This window comes from Natrix helvetica, assembly GCF_964273705.1.
Source record: "Natrix helvetica genome assembly, chromosome: 1".
In the NCBI taxonomy this organism is placed as follows: Eukaryota; Metazoa; Chordata; class Lepidosauria; order Squamata; family Natricidae; genus Natrix; species Natrix helvetica.
Window position 1 is genome coordinate 72,312,751 of NC_138548.1, and position 18,290 is coordinate 72,331,040.

The following is an 18,290-nucleotide window of genomic DNA, read 5'->3' on the forward strand; positions in this document are numbered from 1 at the left end:
AATGTGATTGGAACACTCAACAAGGTGACCACAGTGTGTGTGTGTGTGTGAGTGAGACAGACAGACAGAGAGAGGAACAGAGAGAGGGAGTGAGAGAGGGAATCAGAGAGAGACTGACAGAGCTGTACGCGCGCGCCTGTTTTCCACGGCGTGGAGCAGCGGCGAGATTCTGCGCGGCGAGCGATGATTCCGGGGGCCATCAGTGGGGGGGCAGGGTCTCCCCTCGCGTTCCTCATTTTCCCGGATGGCCCCTGGAATCATCGCTCGCCACGCAGAATCTCGCCGCTGTTGACAAGTCTCCCAGGCTGCAATTTTCCAAGCTGTGCGCACGCGCCTGTTTTCCACGGCGTGGAGCAGCGGCGAGATTCTGCGTGGCGAGCGATGATTCCAGGGGCCATCCGGGAAGATGAGGAACGCGAGCAGGAGGCAGCGAGCGTGGTTACCTCATGGATGCTGCTGTGTTGCAATATTTTCGGGGAGGGCTTATTTTCAGGGGAGGGCTTGTTTTAACGCATGCGCTCAAAAACCCAATTGGGTTTATTATCTGGGGAGGTCTTATTTTCAAGGAAACAGGATAGGTACCACTTTGGTGGGAAGGTAACAGCATTCTGTGCACCTTTGGCATATAGCAATGCTGACCACGGAAATTGTCTTTTGACAAAGCTAGCTCCTTTAGCCAAGAAATGGATATGAGCACCATGCCCTAGAGTTGGACATGACTGACAGGGAAACCTTTATCTTTACCTCTTTACAGTTACATATAGCTTTCATATTATAATTCATGATAGAAAGGAGTCACTTCAGATTTGGTCAACGTGCGTATTAGCTTTGGTTAAGCCACAACATTTTTACTACAGTGCCGTACAAGTTGGAGAAGGAAGTAAGATAAAAGTACATATGCATTTGTATTAAAGCACCAGAGAGATACATGTTGCTTATGATTGGTGTGTTGTGTTGTTCTCTGAGCTTTGCCTATGTTTCATTACCATATTAGTGTTTGTATTAACCAAATACTATGGTTTAACATCTTCTATGATCTCGACCTAAACTTGGGGCATTATATTATCTTACTGATACTGCATACTGATTGTGTGATTTGTAGAACTCAGAAAATAATTTCTAAAAGGCTATGTCTTGAGTAACTGAAAAATCCCGCTTTTCTGACTTCTCCAAAAGGAAAACTTCAGCTTCCATCTATATTTTTCCAACTTTAATAGTTGCTTAAATATACACATTTTGACATCTGGAGTTGTTACAGAGCAACAGGGAAATCTTTTCATCATTTTGGCACTGGTTTGAAAAACTACCTTCATTTGCATTTATGTTACGCTAATCATTTCATGTTTACTTTTGTCACGGGGAGCATATTGCCAAACAGAAAAGTAGAGGACTCAATTATCAGTTTCCTGTCTAACACTTTTTCAACCTTCCCTCCTCCCAGCCACAAAGGAAGTTTAACTGCTCCACAATAGAGTCAGTACAAATGGAAGAGCCTGTTCTTCTTTCTTGAGGCCAAGTATTGCTTCTACTGAGATAAATAAGTCATCAAGTGGTTTGTTGCTTTCCTGAAGATGTGACTGTCAGGTTTCCGAAAGATGCCATAATTAATTCATGAGCCTCAAGCCAAGTTTCAAAATAAATCCAGTCATTTATTAGGAACACCATTTCAGCAATGCCCCATTGCAGTCAGATCTGACCTCATTTAAATTATGGCTGAATTTTGCCCCTGTTTCTTCCCTCTCCTCAGTCTGTGCCATAAATCACATTCTCCAATGAGGTACTTGACTCCCAAGCCTGCTGTAGTAATCTGAGATCCAACCCTAGCCAAAGTTATGTGTGGAATGCGCTCCCCCTCTTTCCTCACTATGGCAACTTGATAACAGACATGCAAATGCTTTATGATTTGACAGTGAGACACATTGTGAGGTACCGTATTTTTTGGAGTAAAAAGCGCACCTTTCTCCCTCAAAAAAGAGGCTGAAAATCTGAATGCATCTTATACAATGCATACAGCATTTTTTGTCTCCTGAAACCCCACCTCCTTCACCAAAAAGGCTGTACAGAGCATGTAGGAGGCTTTCAGAGAGCTCCTGGGGGCTGGGGATGGCAGAAATTAGTAAGAAATGGGCCAATTTTTGCTCACCTTTGCCCCTACCCAGCCCCCAAAAGCACTCTATAAGCCTCCTATAGGTTCTGCATGCATTTTGTTTGACAAAAATGGGGCCATTTTTGCAAAAAAACGGGCCATTTTTTGCTCATTTTTTGGGACCCCACCCCCCAGGAGCAGTCCACAAGCCTCCTAAAGACTATTCATGACTTTTTAAAAAAATAAAACGGGCCTGTTTTTGCAAAAAACGGGCCATTTTTAAGGAGGTCTGCAGAGTGCAAAAACTTTTTTATTTGCCTCTTTAAAACCTTGGTGCATCTTATACTCTGGTGCATCTTATACTCTAAAAAATACAGTATATGAAAGTCTCCAGTTATTTTAATCTGTCTTCCCTATGAAATAGCTCAAACAAGCTACACAGCGGTGGGATTCACTTACCTTCCCTACCGGTTCACAAATGTGAGCGCACGTGCCATGTCTGTGCATGCTAGGGGTGATTTGTTCCCGGTTCGCACCGGTATGCCAGAAGAGGTTCGTCAAAGTTACCGTACTTTTTAGAACCCCTTTGTCTGGTGGGACAATACTGGAACGCTCCATCCTGCCTGCCCCCCTCACTTGCTCCTCCCGCCCGCCCGGTTGCTGCTTAATCTCTCTCTCTCCCAGCCTCACCATACTTGCAAAGCATGGCACGAGGGGCAGAAGCCCCCAAACCCAGCGGGGAGCCTAAGCAAAGGAGGAGGCAGAGAGCTGGGCAGAGGAAGGGGGAAACCCTAGCGAGGGCTGCCTGCCACCAATTTGACTCCAAGCAGAGTGGGCTGCAGAGGATGCCATAAGGTAGGTTGATCAGGGTGGCATGTTGCTGCCAGAAGACGCACTGCTACTGCTGAAGTTGCAGTGCCCTGCTGGGTTCGCATGGTTGTTCAAGCAGCAAAAGAAGTAACAAGAGAGGAGTTCCACGCGGGGCTTTTTAAACAGCCAAACTCCCCTCCTGTTAATTCTTCTGTTTGAACAAGCCACACAGGGCGCACTCCCTTGTTTTGACAGCCACCTCGTTTCCAATTGGGGTGGGGGAGCCAAACTCCCCTCCTGTTCCCCAGGCAGGCCAGATCTGGAGCGCATGCTAGGCTGTTGCTCTTCCTGCCGCTGCCGCTGTCAGCATGACTCTCATGAGGGGAAGAGAAAAAAATTAAAAAAGCTCACGCCATGGAGTGACCCACCCCACTCCCCCGCCTGGCAGAGCTCTTTTTTTCCCCTGAGCTCAGCACTTCTTTGCCCACCAAAGCCCTGCCCCCGCTTGGCTGCCCTCGCTGTCGCCATTTATTTATTTATTTGATTTGATTTGATTTCTAGACCGCCCCCTCTCCCCGAAGGGACTCGGGGCAGTGTACAGGTACCAAATTAAAAACCATACAAATAATCATAAATATAATTAAAATCGAATTAAACTTTAAACCCCTGTACAAATTTATAAAAATTAAAAACTTAGCCTAAGAACAACCCGTGAAATTTAAAAATACAGACTGAGGTGGGAGAGCTGGAATTAGGCCAAGCCGGCTAGATTAAACAGGTGGGTTTTGAGCTTCTTACGGAAGGAGCGGAGGTCCATGGTTGTTCTAATATCAGGGGGAAGGTCATTCCAGAGGGTCGGGCCCATCACAGAGAAGGCCCTTCCCCTGGGCGCTGCCCGCTGGCACAGCCTAGTGGACGGCACCCGGAGGAGTCCTTCTCTGTGTGAGCGAATCGACCGAAGGGATGTGTGGGGCAGGATACGATCCCGCAAATAACTAGGCCCTGTGCCATGAAGCGCTTTGAAGATGATAATCAGCACCTTGAAATGCACCCGAAAAGCTACAGGTAGCCAGTGCAGCCCGCGCAGGAGAGGTGTTACGTGGGAGTATCTAGCGACTCCCGAGACTGCCCGCGCGGCTGCATTCTGAACCAACTGCAGTCTTCGGGTGCATCTCAAGGGGAGCCCCATGTAGAGAGCGTTACAGTAGTCTAGCCGGGACGTCACAAGCACATGGGTGACTGTGCGAAGGGCGTTCCGGTCCAATAGGGGACGCAATTGGCGCACCAGGCGAACCTGGTGAAATGCCCCCCTTGCCACGGCTGTCACATGGTCGTCCATTGACAGCCGGGCATCTAGGAGGACACCCAAATTGCGTACCCGATCCACGGGGGCCAGATGTTCCATGCCCCCTCTGTGTGCCTGGCCTCCGGCCTGAGTGGTAGCGAGCGATAGCAGTGCTGGGTGGGTGGCGGCAGCAGCGGCTACTGTTCCTGGGCTAGCTGTGGCTCATACTGCTTGGAGGGTAGCGCCCTGTCTCCCCAGTCGCCGCAGCCACCGCTGTGCCACCTCAGCAGCAGCACCTTTTGCCTCAGAACCAAGGCAGGGAAGAAGATCGTGAGACGTGGAGCCACAGCCTCCCCCCTTTCCCCCGCCCCACAGCTCACCTCCTTGGGTGGGACCAGGGTACATGCAGGGTAAGTGGAGTTTGCGACCAACTTTAAAGTGAATGGGGCTGTTTGTGACTAAATGGAACAGAGAACATAGAGGAATGCAAGGGAACATGGAGGTAATCTAGTCCAACCCCTTTCCAAGGCAGGAGTCCTTCCTTCTCTTTGAGAGCTGTCAGTGGCAGACATGAGGGAAATAGTGTGTGTGTGAATGAGAGAGAGAGAGAGAGAAAGAAAGAAAGAATGAGAAAGGGAAAGAAAGAAAGTTAGAGAGAGAGACAAGAAAGAAGAAAGGAAGGAAGGGAAAGAAAGAAAATAAGTGGGTGAGACAGACACAAGAAAGAAAAAGGAAGGGAGAGAGGAAGGGAGGGAGAGAGAGAGGGAGAGAACTTATGATCACAATTGAGCCCAAAATTTTGGTTGCTAAGCAAGAGCATTGCTAAGTGAGTTTCACCACATTTTCCAACTTGGTCACACCCACCCGGTCACATGACCAGCAAGCCACTCCCACCCAGTCACATGACCAGCAAGCCACTCCCACCCAGTCACATGACCACCATGCCACTCCCACAAAAGAGACCACACCTACAGAATAGGTTCTAAAAAAAATTGAAACCCACCTTTGGTGCAAGCGCATCGCCTTCTGCAGAGCCTCCCGCAGCTGCCGCTACCAGTTCGCTTGAACAGGAGGGAACCAACAGAATGCCACCTCTGAAACTATATCTGACCAGAAGCAGCTCCTTTGCTTCTGAAGTAATCATGGGGAAAGATCTTTGGTGCTTGTTCATGTATCCTCAGGTAATGGGGCTGAGCCTTAAACAGAAGTAGCAGCTCAGTTTTTTAAGAACTCAGCACTTCAAGAGAGGTGTAGGGTCCTTACTGCTCTCTGAAATTGGCTGTTTTCTTGGAAATGTTTCATCACCCAACTAGGTAACATCATCAGTGCTGGAAATGAGTCAATATGTTGCTTTTATCTAAACAGAAAACTAACCCAACAACAAGAAGCTGACTTCTTTCTTTAGTTCTATGTGAATTCCTCCCACCTGCCTCTCTTTCTCCTCCCCCACGCTCCATCTCTGCCTTTGGCTGCCCTGCACAACATGGCCACAATGAAGCTGCTGCTATATTCTGCCATGACTGCCTATGAGAGGTCATTGGTGCTCTCTGAGCTTGGCTGTTTTCTCGCATATGTTTCATTACCCAAACTAAGTAACATCATCAGTTCTGATGGGTAATAAAACGTCTGCAAGAAAACACCCAAGCTCACAGAGCACCAAGGACCCCTCCCTTCAACTTTGAGCTGCAAATATTCTCCTTTATTGGTATTACTGCCTATCCACTGCCTCAAAACAACTTACACCTTGTGGAAGTTTTGTAAACTCCAGCATTTAAAGAGAAAAGAAATTGATTTCAGCCAAGGAAATATCCATTTCTCTCTCTCCCTTTTGGGAATGAGAGCATCTTTCAAATGAAATTCAGATTTCAGGGATTGTGCAAAAGTATGCAAGTCCATCCATCCCATTAAAATGTGTCTTAATTATTATTATTTTTTGCTTATTTCTAACATTGTTAAACGTCGACACACTATTTTATAAATACAGTTGTACATTTCTATTATGTATTTGATAGAGAAAGTAAATGTTAATGATTAAAAGTGGTACTTTTAATCCATTGTGATCATAAAAAAATTAGTAATTTTGTTGAGTTTCATTTTCTCATTGTAGGGACTCACAGTATTATGAAGTTTGGGAACTCCTGCTTTAAGACTACAAGGGTTGAATGCCAAGTATTTAAGGAAATAGAGGATTGTTTCATGAAATAACACTGGCACTCAGAACAATTTTTTTATTTATATAAACATTTAATATCTACATTATAAAGAACATAGTAATATATTAATGATGCCTCAAATTAAGGAAATTGATCAGATGGATTCTTGCTTGTAGAAGTCTGATACATTGACTTGCACCAATAGCTATTCCTGAAAAAAACTAGGAAAGGAGGACCTCAGGCAATTTGTTGTGGAGTCAAAATGGAGTTGGCTTAGATTCCTGAATTCTCAACATATGCATAACTGCATCCCACCTCACATTCTGTATACACAGGGACACAGAGAAATTGGTTATTTCTTAAGGATTTTTTTCCGTTCCACTGCCCTATTCAGTGCCTGCAGGATGAGATGCTGGTTATTTAGAACATTGTATTCACTCAGTTCTATCAGCTGATCGTATTCTTCCTCAGTGAATGTCATTGAGTACGTTGAGTATGGACTGTTGTTACTGGAGATGTCAACCTCACCATATTTCATTTCTGACTTGGAGCGTTTGACACCTAAAAGGGGGGTGGGGGAAGGGGAGAGAATTGAAATATAAGTTGCCCAAATTAAAACTTACTATAAAGACAGTTTAGATTCTCCTTAGAGGTTCGTTTGATACATGTCAAGAATTTTTTGTTCTAAGATTTGAACTGTGGAATCCTTGGTGATCTCTGAGCTTGGTTGCTTTCTTGCAGACAAGTACAAAACTAGGTAATATCATCAGTGTTAGTAAGGAATGGGGTAGTTATTAGTACTGATGTTACCTAGTTTGGTAATGATTTTTTTTTACAAAAACAAACAAACAAAGCAAGTAAGCTCAGAAAGAACCAAGGCCCTAAAGTTCATTTCAGTGTGCAAGCACTCTTGAAACAGAGAAGAGGCAGGTCTGTACACAATGACAATACAGCCTGTGTTTTTGTTCTGTCCCGTGATTCCAATGAATATGCAGACACAGGCTGGGCTGTCTGCCACGACTAATTACAGAGATAAAACCACCTCTTGACGAGGAGCCTAGAATGCTATATTCAAGAAACCAAGATTAGACTTACGGAATGCTTTGTCAACGGCTAGTAAAATGAACTGTTGTTTCCTGCAAAGATTCCCCTCCCATCGCTCCACCTATAACTCTTTGGGAGGGGCCACACCCTTAGCCAGCTGTCCTTACTTCCTTCTATGACGTCTTCTCCACAGCTGTTCCTTTCTCCTATCAATTCTACGCATACACACGTCAGGGACAACCTTCCTCTGTTCTTCCTCACTGCTCCCTGACTCAGATGCCACCTGGTGGCCAACAGACCTCTCTAGTTCCTGCTCTGACTCCAAACACCCTCCAGAGTCTTCTACATCCTCCAGAGCAGTCCCACAATGGTCTGAGCTGTCAGAGTCCACCAACAGCTCAGTCGGCCGCTGCTGGGCCACAACAATTTTCTAATAAAAAAAGTTTTTTTAAGATGGATTTTATTTAAATCAGATTATCATCAGTGTCTACTAGGGATGTATATCAAAGTACTGCATCTACTTGTAATAGCAATTTGAGGCTATTCTATTTTAAACTTTTATTGATTATTATTAATAAACATGAGAATTGTCTTTTTAAAAGTGTTTTGAAAACAAAATGCATGCATGTATTTTGTTAGATAGATGAGAGGGAGGAGGAGGGAGGGAGGGGCAGAAATAGGGTGGGAGGGAGGGAGATGTCTTCCAGTGTACAGATACATTTGGATATTGACTTTGAGATTTTTGGTTTTTAGAAGATCTTTTGCAAAAGAAAAGAAGATGATCTAAAATAGAGGCTCGATGCACAATTCTCCACCCCATTTCTCTTTGTGTCTCCTTTGATTCCATTCATATTCAAATTAATCTCAAGGTGCTTCAGTTAGAATGCTGGATTATGGGTCAAAGTCAACAGGGCTAATACATCTGGGGACACTACCCTGTTTCCCTGAAAATAAGACCTCCCCAGATAATAAGCCCAATCAGGCTTTTGAGCGCATGTGCTAAAATAAGCCCTCCCCTGAAAATAAGCCCTCCCCGAAAATATTGCAACACAGCAGCAGCCATGAGGTGACCATGATTGCTACCTCCTGCACCTCAAAAATAACAGACCTTCCCAAAAATAAGGCCAAGCGTTTATTTCGGGGGTCAAAAGAAAATAAGACTCTGTCTTATTTTGGGGGAAACACGGTATGTTTCAGAATATATTTTATATAGCATTTTTTTTGTTTCATCACTCTTAATCATTGCTACATTAACAATGTAGTGTGTACATTAATAACCTTGCTGGGCTACATTAATAATAAAAAATAATTATAACATTGAAATACCTGGGGCTTTATAGTAGCGAAAAGTATCATTCACTTGCGGGAAGAACAATAATATTGGTGCTGCTGGATTCTCAGCATCTTCAAATAAATAGCATTCCTTCAGATGTTTGTCATCATCCTTCAGGACAGCTTTGGGAAATGGGATTCCTTGATCTGCAAAGTAGTTGTATGATTGCTCCAGGGGCTAGATTTAAAAACAAGTAAATATAATAATTCGTGCATGGATGAGATGTTAAATATGGCTTTAGAAAAGGAATAGCAATAGCGCTTAGACTTTTACACCTGCTTCATAGTACTTTACAGCATTCTCTAAGTGGTTTACAGAGTCAGCATATTGCTCCCAACAACCTGGGTCCTCATTTTACTGACCTTGGAAGGATGGAAGGCTGAGTCAACCTTGAGCCTGGTGAGGATCAAACTCCTGGTAGTGAACTGAAATAGCCTGCCACACTGCATTCTAACCACTGTGCCACCATAGCTCAAGATTGAGGAACATTAGACATTATTGTTGATGTATGCTGGATAATTGAGAAAATCAAAGAATACCTAAATAAATCAATATACTTCGTTGATTATAGAAATGCCTTTGATTGTATCAATCATGTCAAGTTGTGGAAAGTGCTCAGAAGAATAGAAATCCCAGAGTATCTCATTGTCCTCATGGGAAACTTATATAAGGAGGCCACAGTATTGATAGGACATAGTGAAGAAGATGGGTTCCAGGTTTGGTAAGAAGTATGGCAAGACTATATACTCTCCCCCTTTTTATTCAACCTATATGCTGAATATATATTAAGGGGATTAGAAGAAGATAAGTGTGGTAGAAAATTGGAAGAAGAAACCTGAATAATCTGTGTTATGGTGAGGATGCTACCATTATCACTGAAAATCTGCAAGCTCCAGTAATAAATGTCAATACGCACAGTGAAAAAATGAAACTAAAATTATTCATAATGAAGATGAACTAATGACAATACAGCAAGTAGAACAACATGCCTTGAAGCTGATAATAAAGATTTCAAAGTGGTAGGTAGCTTCTGCCTTTTAGGATCAACCATCAACAGTAAAGGAACAAGGAGGCAACAAATACGATGTAGACTAGTATTGATAGAGCAATCGTGAACACTTGGAAAATATATTCGAACACCATGCTTTGTCTACATCTACAAAGATTAGAATCGTGCAAGCAACCCTTCTATGGAAGCAAATTTGGACTCTAGATGAGCATGGTGCTCATCTCTGTTTCTTGGCTGAGGGAGCCAGCATTGTCTGACGACAATTTCCATGGTCATATGGCCAGCATGACTATATACCAAGGCTCACTGAATGCTGTTACCTTCCTACTGAAATGGTACCTATTAATCTACCTGCTTTTGCATGGTTTTGAACTGCTAGGTAGGCATCATGCCTCCACACGGAGTCTAATATAGCATAAACAGCTAGAAGTTGAAGACTTAACTTCACCAAAATAATTATCACCCAATATCATTACTGAATAATTATTATAAATTGCTCACAATGATTTTAGCTGAGAGAATGAAGATGGCTTTATAGAACTTTATTCATTAAGATCAGTGTGGAAGGGAGTTCTACCTAAAATACAGCTGAACGACAAATTCAGGAATGTATTGAATGTATTAAATCAGCATCGAACATTGATTTTTCTTGATGCAGGAAAGCTCATTCTCTGTTTGAACTGCACTTTTTGGTTTAAAATTTTGGAAGATATGGACATTGACAGGAATTTTAACAAATGGCTAAAATTGATTTGTATTTCACAAAAGATGCAGATCACTGTTAATGGAAAATTAACAAACTCCTTTGAGATATAGAAAAGGGACTTGACAGAGATGTCCCTTGCCACCATTGCTTTTTATTTTATCTTTGGAAATATTGAACAGAAATATAAGATGAGATGAGAGAATTACTGGAATGCAGATATGGAGAAATATATGAATTATGTTTGCTGATGACCTAGTGATAATTTTGGAAGATCCACTGGAAGGAATCAAAATATTAAAGGAAAAGCTAAAGAATTTGGAGGGAGGGGGGAGAAATCAGCTGGTTTTAAAATTAATAAACAAAAGATGAAGATGTTAACAAAGAATGTTTAAATGGAAAGAACAAACAGAATTGATGGGAAAATGGTTTTCAAATCAAGAAAAATGTGAAATACCTGTGTATCACGATGACTAACGGGTGGCTTGGTTGCTCAACAGTGAAGACATTGGGCTTGTTGGCTGGAAAGCTGGCAGCCCAGGTTTGAGTACCGAGCATCATATGACAGGATGAGCTCTTGTCCTCGCCTAGCTCCTGCCAACTTAGCAGTTTGAGACCATGTGAATGTGAGTAGATACCCCTTTGATGGGAAGGTAATGGCGCTCTATGATATATTGTCCACATGACCACGGAAATGTCTTTAGACAGTGCTGCCTCAATGGCCTTGAAACAGAGATGAGCACTACTCCCTACAGTCAACAATACTAGAATAATTGAATAATTGTTGTACCAGAATAATTATGTTCAGTCATGGAATGAAATCAAGAAAGACATGTTAAATTGGGAGAAATTACCATTATTGTCATTGCTGGGGAGAGTTTCTATTGCCAAGAATAATGTTTCTGTTTTGAACAATACCATTTATAACAACTGATGTATCTATTAAGCAATGACAGGAAGATATATTGAAGCTTGTGTGTCAAGGGAAAAAACTCAGAGTTAAATATAAAATATTTTAAGATGCAAAGAAATGGGGAGATTTGGACTGCCTGATTGGAAATTGAATCTTTGCAGCCTGCTGTTTAGTCTTAAAAGTTGTATTCTAAATGAGAATGGTTATGAAACCTACCATTGGTATATGATGGCTCAAGAAAAATTGTCTAGAATACATAAAGATTCTTCAAATTTATGTTGAAAATAGGGACAACATAGAGAGATTTTTTGTCATATTTGGTGGACTTGTAAAAAAAAATCCAGAAATGTTTATATTCATACAATGGTACAATTTTTTTTAACAATCGATTTTCAACTGAAACCTGAACTTTTCTTGCTGGGATCAATGGTCAGTCAATTAGAAAAGGAGCATTTTTATATACAATTAATTTGTGATTCATGGGTTTGAAGATTCCGAAGGGTAATTTATAGAAAGAAGAAAAGTATGATGTAACTTTAGACAGAGCGTGAAATACAAAAGCATAACCACTGTCAGATCAGAAACTGCTTCTTTATCATCTTTTTGTCAGGGTTCCAAGCAGGGACTTGCGGTCAGGGGAGGCAGGGGAGGCAGAGCCTCACCTCTCATCATGAAATAATAATATATAAAATAATAATATCCACAAGGGAGTTTCATATATATAAGAGGAAGAGGAGGGAGGAGAAGGAGTGCGCGCGGGGCGGTGCCAGCTGGGCAACCGGCGGAGGCAGGAGGGTTCTCGGAAGCACCAATAACCTTCCTGCCTCCGCTGTACTTTGCGCGCTCCTCGCGACTGCAATCGACATCCAGAAGTGGCAGGGGCTTGATGACGTTGCCACAGCTGCCATGCGCGGATGGACGGAGGTAGCCAGAGTGGCGCCGAGGCAGTCCGGCAGACGAGTGACCGAGGATCAGGCTGCCTGATCCTCCATCGCTCGCTCGTTCGCTTTTTCGTCCGCCCGGACCCCTTGGCACCACTCTGGTTACCTCCGTCCGGCTGCGCCCAGCAGCGACGTCGGCGACATCATCAAGACGAAGTGGCTTGGAGGCTAAGTGCTTTTCAGTGCTTTTCTGTGCGCCTGGCGTTTAGGTAGATAGCCGGATGTCCTAAATGCCAGACGCACAGAAAACCATTGAAAAGCAGCTGCTGTTGGGGATTGGGGAGCGCGAGCCAGCGGAGTGTGCTCAGGAAGGCGGGGAATGGGATCACGTGTGCTGGAGACTGAGGCAGCCTCAGCCTCCAGCACACGTGGTCCCATTCCCCACCTTCCTGATGATGTCACCAGCCTCACCAGCCATAAACCTCACCGCACGTCACTGGTTCCAAGTAACACCCCCAACGAAAGAAGACTCTGAGGCTTGAGTGTCCTCAAACTTCCATTTTATTAGTAATGTCATATTGGCACATCTGGGAAAACCCAAATCTGAAAGCTTCCAGGTATTCCCCACCCAAATGAAACTTCAAGCCCCTGCCCAGCACCCATATGTCTGTCACATGGCCCAATCAGGAACCATCCCAACTGGAGATGCTTACCATTCATACCCCTCCAGGTGCAGGGCAAGATGTCCTTGACTCTCTGAGAAAGGAATGTTATTATGACTATATAGCTCCCATACTCCATATAATCCCCCCTCCCATTTTCCCACAGCATTGAATGTGCAGACTGAATGCCCAATGAAAAAGATGACTTCCAGGCCTGACACTTTTCTTTTTTTCTTTTCCTTTTCTATTTTATTTCTTACATTCATCGTTTTTCCTTATTTTCTGTTTCTTTTCTAGCATTTGTATAGTTTTCAGTTTATTGAAAAAAATATTCAATAAATGTTATATTGAAAAAAAAATAAGCGAATGAAAACAGAGAATCCATATTGAAAAATAGGGTGGGAAAAAACAAGAGTTCAAAAGAAATTCTCACCCGTGATTGTGATCCTGCACTGTAATTTAAATGTAGGATAACATCCACCTTTCTTTCTGGTCTCAGCAGTGGAGCAGAGCTAGTGTTGATGAAGAACCCAGTATCTTCCAGAGACAAATATTCTTCGCTTTGTGTTAACTGATTGGGTGAAGAAGAGTCCAGTACAGTGTCTAAAAAAATAAGAGGAATCCACATTCTTGTAATGCAGGGGTGTCCAAACTTGGGAACTTTAAGACTTGTGGACTTCAACTCCCAGAATTCCCCAGCCAGCCATGCTGGCTGGGGAATTCTGGGAGTTGAAGTCCACAAGTCTTAAAGTTCCCAAGTTTGGACACCCCTGTTGTAATGTGTGATGGTTTGAAATTGCCCAAACAAATCCCCCTCCCTCCCCGCTCCAACATCCAAAAATTGCCAAGTTGGATAAAAATCCATGCAACCTACTTGCCACAAATGAAAAGTTGGTTCTGATTAGATTTTCAAGCAGCCCTTATGTGTACTGAATTGCTGGAATCTGCTGCTTGAAAAGACATGTGTTTATTTAAATAACTAGCCTATAACCTGGCGTTGCCGGGAATTTATTTATAGGGGGAAAATGTCCAGATCAAATGTAATTTCTAATGTTGGATTTCCCCCCTTACCAGAGGCAGCCCCCTTGTGGAGTACTGTGAAGCCATTACCATGGCAATTCCACTGCGCTGCACTGTAGAAGGCATTTTACGGCAGTACAGTAGAAGCCATTTTAAGGCACAACAGGCTATATCTTAACAGAACACACACACTGAGGGGTTTTAGGGATGTCTTACCCTCACAATATTTGTTTCCAGAAAGTAAGTCATCTGTGTACCAAGTTTGGTTGAAATTGCTCAAGGCATTCCAGAGTTGTTATGTTAGAACACACACACATACAGCCGTTTATATAATTTGGATTTTATACTGTGTGGTTCATGTGTCTCACCGTGTATGCATGTTTGGGGCATAACTAAACCAGAAATACTTTACTTGTTTTTTTCGACTTTAAACTTCATATATATTTTCAGTTCACTCTACTTGTTTTTTCAACTTTAGAGGAAACTGAAAATACATATATGTTGATCCTGATTAAAGGCACAGTCATGCTACAGCCCATTTAATCTATATAGGTAGTCTTTGATTTATAACCACAATTGATCCCAAAATTTCTGTTGCTGAGTGAGATCGTTATTAAGTGAGTTTTGCCCCATTTTACGACCTTTCTTGTCACAGTTAAGTAAATCACAATAGTTGCTAAATTAGTAACATGTCTGCTAAGTGAATCTGGCTTCCCCATTGACTTTGCTAGTCAGAAGGTTACAAAAGGTGATAAAACCACCCAGGGACACTGCAACCATCATAAACATGAGTCAGTTGCCAAACATCTGAATTTTGATCACATGACCATGGGGATACTGAAACGGTCATAAATGTGAAAAATATGGTCATAAACCACTGTTTTCAATGCCATTGTAAATTCTGAACAGTGACTAAATGAACTCTTGTAAGTCAAAGCCTACCTGCAGCTACTGAGGCTTAAGGCATGAAAGCTTCACCAACACACAAATTGTGATTTCATGTCAACAATGCAGAAGTGCTATTCTATTGCCATCTTTCTGAACATTTATTTTCACCTCCCAGATTAGCCACTTGTTGTTTTTAGGAGTTCCTAATTTAAAGTACTAACTGGGCCCAGATCTGCTTAATTTTTGGACTTCATGGACGTTCAGCTAATTTTACGGAATCTATCATTTAAGAAACCAATGAAATTACCTTTCCATCTACAGAAATTTTCATTCTCAAGGTAACTATTGTCAAGCTGGAGACCTTTGATGAAATTGTGGTATTGGGCAACTGATAAGCGATCTGTTAGGACATCTCTAAAAGCACAGGATAGCGGTCCAGCTGGTGTGTAGAGATGTGCCTTCTGCTCCTGTGGTTCAATAGTTAAATGAGGCTCTTCATCTATGGAAAATAAATTATGATGAAAGAAACATGTTATTGTCTATATCTGGCTTAGATTTTTAATCCTTTGCAAAAGAAGAGATAGTTCTTGACTGACAAACATTCATTTAGTGAATGTCCAAATTATAATGGCACAGAAAAAAGTGACTTCTAATCTCTTTTCATACTTACAACATTTGCAGGCTCCCTGTGGGGTGATCAGAATTTGGATGCTTGGCAACTGGCATGTATTTATGATGGTTGCAATGTGCTGGGGTCATGTGATCACCTTTTGTGACGTTCTGACAAGGATAATCAAGGGGAAGCCAGATTCACTTAACAGCCATGTAACTAAGTTAACAACTGTAATGATTCACTTAACAACTGTGGCAAGAAAATGGTGTAAAACTGAATAACTGTTCTTTCTTAGCAACAGAAATTTTGGGCTCCATTGTGGTCATACGTCGAGGACTACTGTAATTTGTGTAAATATTTAATCATCAAGAAGAAAATAAATTCAATGTGGTGGCAGTGCCAATTTTAAAAAGAAGCCTTGTTCAACTATGGACTATTTCATTTATCTAAATATGCAGTAAATTATTTGTCATAGGAACCGAAAATTCTCATATCAGTGCAATATTTTATGATTCCTGAGAGGTGTTTTTTTTCTGCATTGTATACATATGGTTTAAGAATATCAGTAACATACTTATTGTATGCAATCAATCAGCAGTGGATAAGAGATGGTATTAAGAAACAAATGGGGATATTTGATCTGGAACAAAGTAGAGTTAATATTTGGGATGATTTGGGATTGAAGCCATGGTAAATTTTCTATGAGTGGATTACAGTAACAGTTTGTTAACAGATGATTTTGGAATTTCAATTTTGTTTTCCTATTATTATTATTATTATTATTATTATTATTATTATTATTATTATTATTATTATCATCAATAATAATAATTTGTATTATTTTTATACCTTTACATAATGTGTTTATTATTGTTTTTCTTGTTAACTGTTTTTTTATTATATGTTATTAATATAGTATATAGATGACAGGCTAACAATCTGTAAACAGATTTAGTAGTTTTAAGTTTTTTGGCCTGTTTTGCAAGGGGTGGGAAATTAAGACTGTTGTATTATATTAACCAGCATTTAACTAGAGAGGACATTCTGTGTATGTGTGTTAGATTTTTTTAAAATATATTTTTTCTTTTTAATGTCTTGTTTGTTGCGTTTTTAATTTTTTTTGTCTTTTTAAAAAACATTTCTAAATTTTGTATTTTAATTTTCTTATACAACCCCCCCCCCCCAAAAAAAAAACCCCACTAGTAACAAGAAATAAGAGTGGTATGAGAACAACCTACCAATATTCACAATTTGGTCTTGAGTCCATTTGTGCCAAAAATCCTCGGAACTGTGACTTAAATTCCAGATATACAGCAGATTAAAGGAAAATATGCTGCTCCACATGCCTGCCCAGAAGAATGTACAGAAATGTATTTTTTCATTTGCAGTAGAAAACTATCATGGTAGAATCAAATTATTTTCTGTCTTTAATTCTGAGTGCAGTTTACTAATATTTCCTTAATGTACCACTACATATTTCCTCCAGCTACCACTGCGATCATTGTAGTTATTGATGGTGGTGTTTTACCTTGGTTGAGAAAGAGTTCTGTAGAACTCACTTCTATTTGGTGACTTTGAACCACTCATTAAGAGGTCTTCTTAATATGAATGTGAAAAAATTCATGTGAGCATCTGCTTTATTTTAAGACTCACTTGAACAGTTGTATAATGATTATTATTGAATAGAGTACATTTGGATGGAAGTATAGTGCCTTCCAATTTTCAGCTATCTTTTATTTTTTTTAACATTAAAATTATTACTTTACTATAAAGTACAAACCTGCCATTTATTACCTTGCAAATAAGAGATCCGAGTCTCTGGTAGCTTTTTCATAAGATGCCCCATAAAGAATTCACTTCCAAAATCTTCAGTCCGAACAAAAGCTCCATATTTTAGTATTCCCACTTCGTAAGGGGTGAATTCCATCCATTCTATAGAAAGAATTACAGCCACAGAGATAAAAGCAAGACCCGCCTTGGTGCATTAACTCCAGTATTAGGTAAGACCAGGCACCCGCACATAACAACAGGGTTTTTTTATTCTGTACTTTCCTGTGTTCTTCCTTCCCTTCCTTGTTAATATTGTTTATTCTGTTTATAATTATAGCCTTTTTTCTTTAATAAAGGCTTAAATGATGTGGCATGTACTAGCTTTGTTCTTAATTGCTGTTATTTGTATTGGCTCAAAAATTCAATCTAAAAAAGTAAGAAAACTCAGGGCCGTAGGTTGGACATGGATTTTGAAAAAAAACAACACCTGACAAACCTGTTTTATTGTTTGCCATCTGTGTAGGTGCGTACATACAGTCATCAGGTTAGAGACATGACAAATTTAAATGTAATAACAGAAGTAATTGTGTGGTCTTAAATATTTATTTGGGAGCATGGAAGGGAGATGGCCCAGCCATAAATAGCTTATTATTTATAATAACATGATGGCACATTTTATGTGGTTCTAAAACTGGGATGCCCCAAATGTAAAAGCAGCCTCGTCACTGACAATATACGGAACAATTGTGCACCAGCCTCTGTTTCTTAGCCTGGAGTTTCTTCTGGAATTTGGAACTGAATGGATTAAACAAGTACAGTAGACACCAGCTGAAGATTTCAGACAATTAGACTACTCTTGTGTATTATAAGTCTTAGGTTGCTTTTCTCTTTGTTTAGCTTCCATCCATTGTTTCTTGTTGTGCCTTTTGGTGCTTTGGAAAATAGATTGACTCCCTCATTTTGTAGGAGCCCCTCAAATTTCCTGACAGAACAATTAATCAGTATAACAACTTGCTTCCAGAAGTGGTAGACACTCGAACACTGGAAGTTTTTAAGAAGAGATTGGGCAATCATTTGTCTGAAGTGGTGTAAGGTTTCCTGTTTGGACTAGAAGACCTCC

General features: G+C 41.1%; 1 protein-coding gene across 1 annotated transcript in view; it reads right to left on the reverse strand.

Moving 5' to 3' along the window:
• Positions 1-6,475: 6,475 nt before the first annotated feature.
• LOC309387007 (cytosolic phospholipase A2 epsilon-like) overlaps positions 6,476-18,290 on the reverse strand; it is a gene marked incomplete at its 5' end in the record, with an annotated part of 51,724 nt that continues 39,909 nt past the window's right edge. Inside the window, 6 exons of the mRNA XM_081943059.1 lie at positions 6,476-6,895; positions 8,705-8,888; positions 13,313-13,482; positions 15,095-15,286; positions 16,639-16,746; positions 17,195-17,332. Coding sequence (XP_081799185.1) covers positions 6,687-6,895; positions 8,705-8,888; positions 13,313-13,482; positions 15,095-15,286; positions 16,639-16,746; positions 17,195-17,332 — 1,001 coding nt within the window. The 3' untranslated portion in view covers positions 6,476-6,686. The remainder of the gene's footprint in view (positions 6,896-8,704; positions 8,889-13,312; positions 13,483-15,094; positions 15,287-16,638; positions 16,747-17,194; positions 17,333-18,290) is intronic.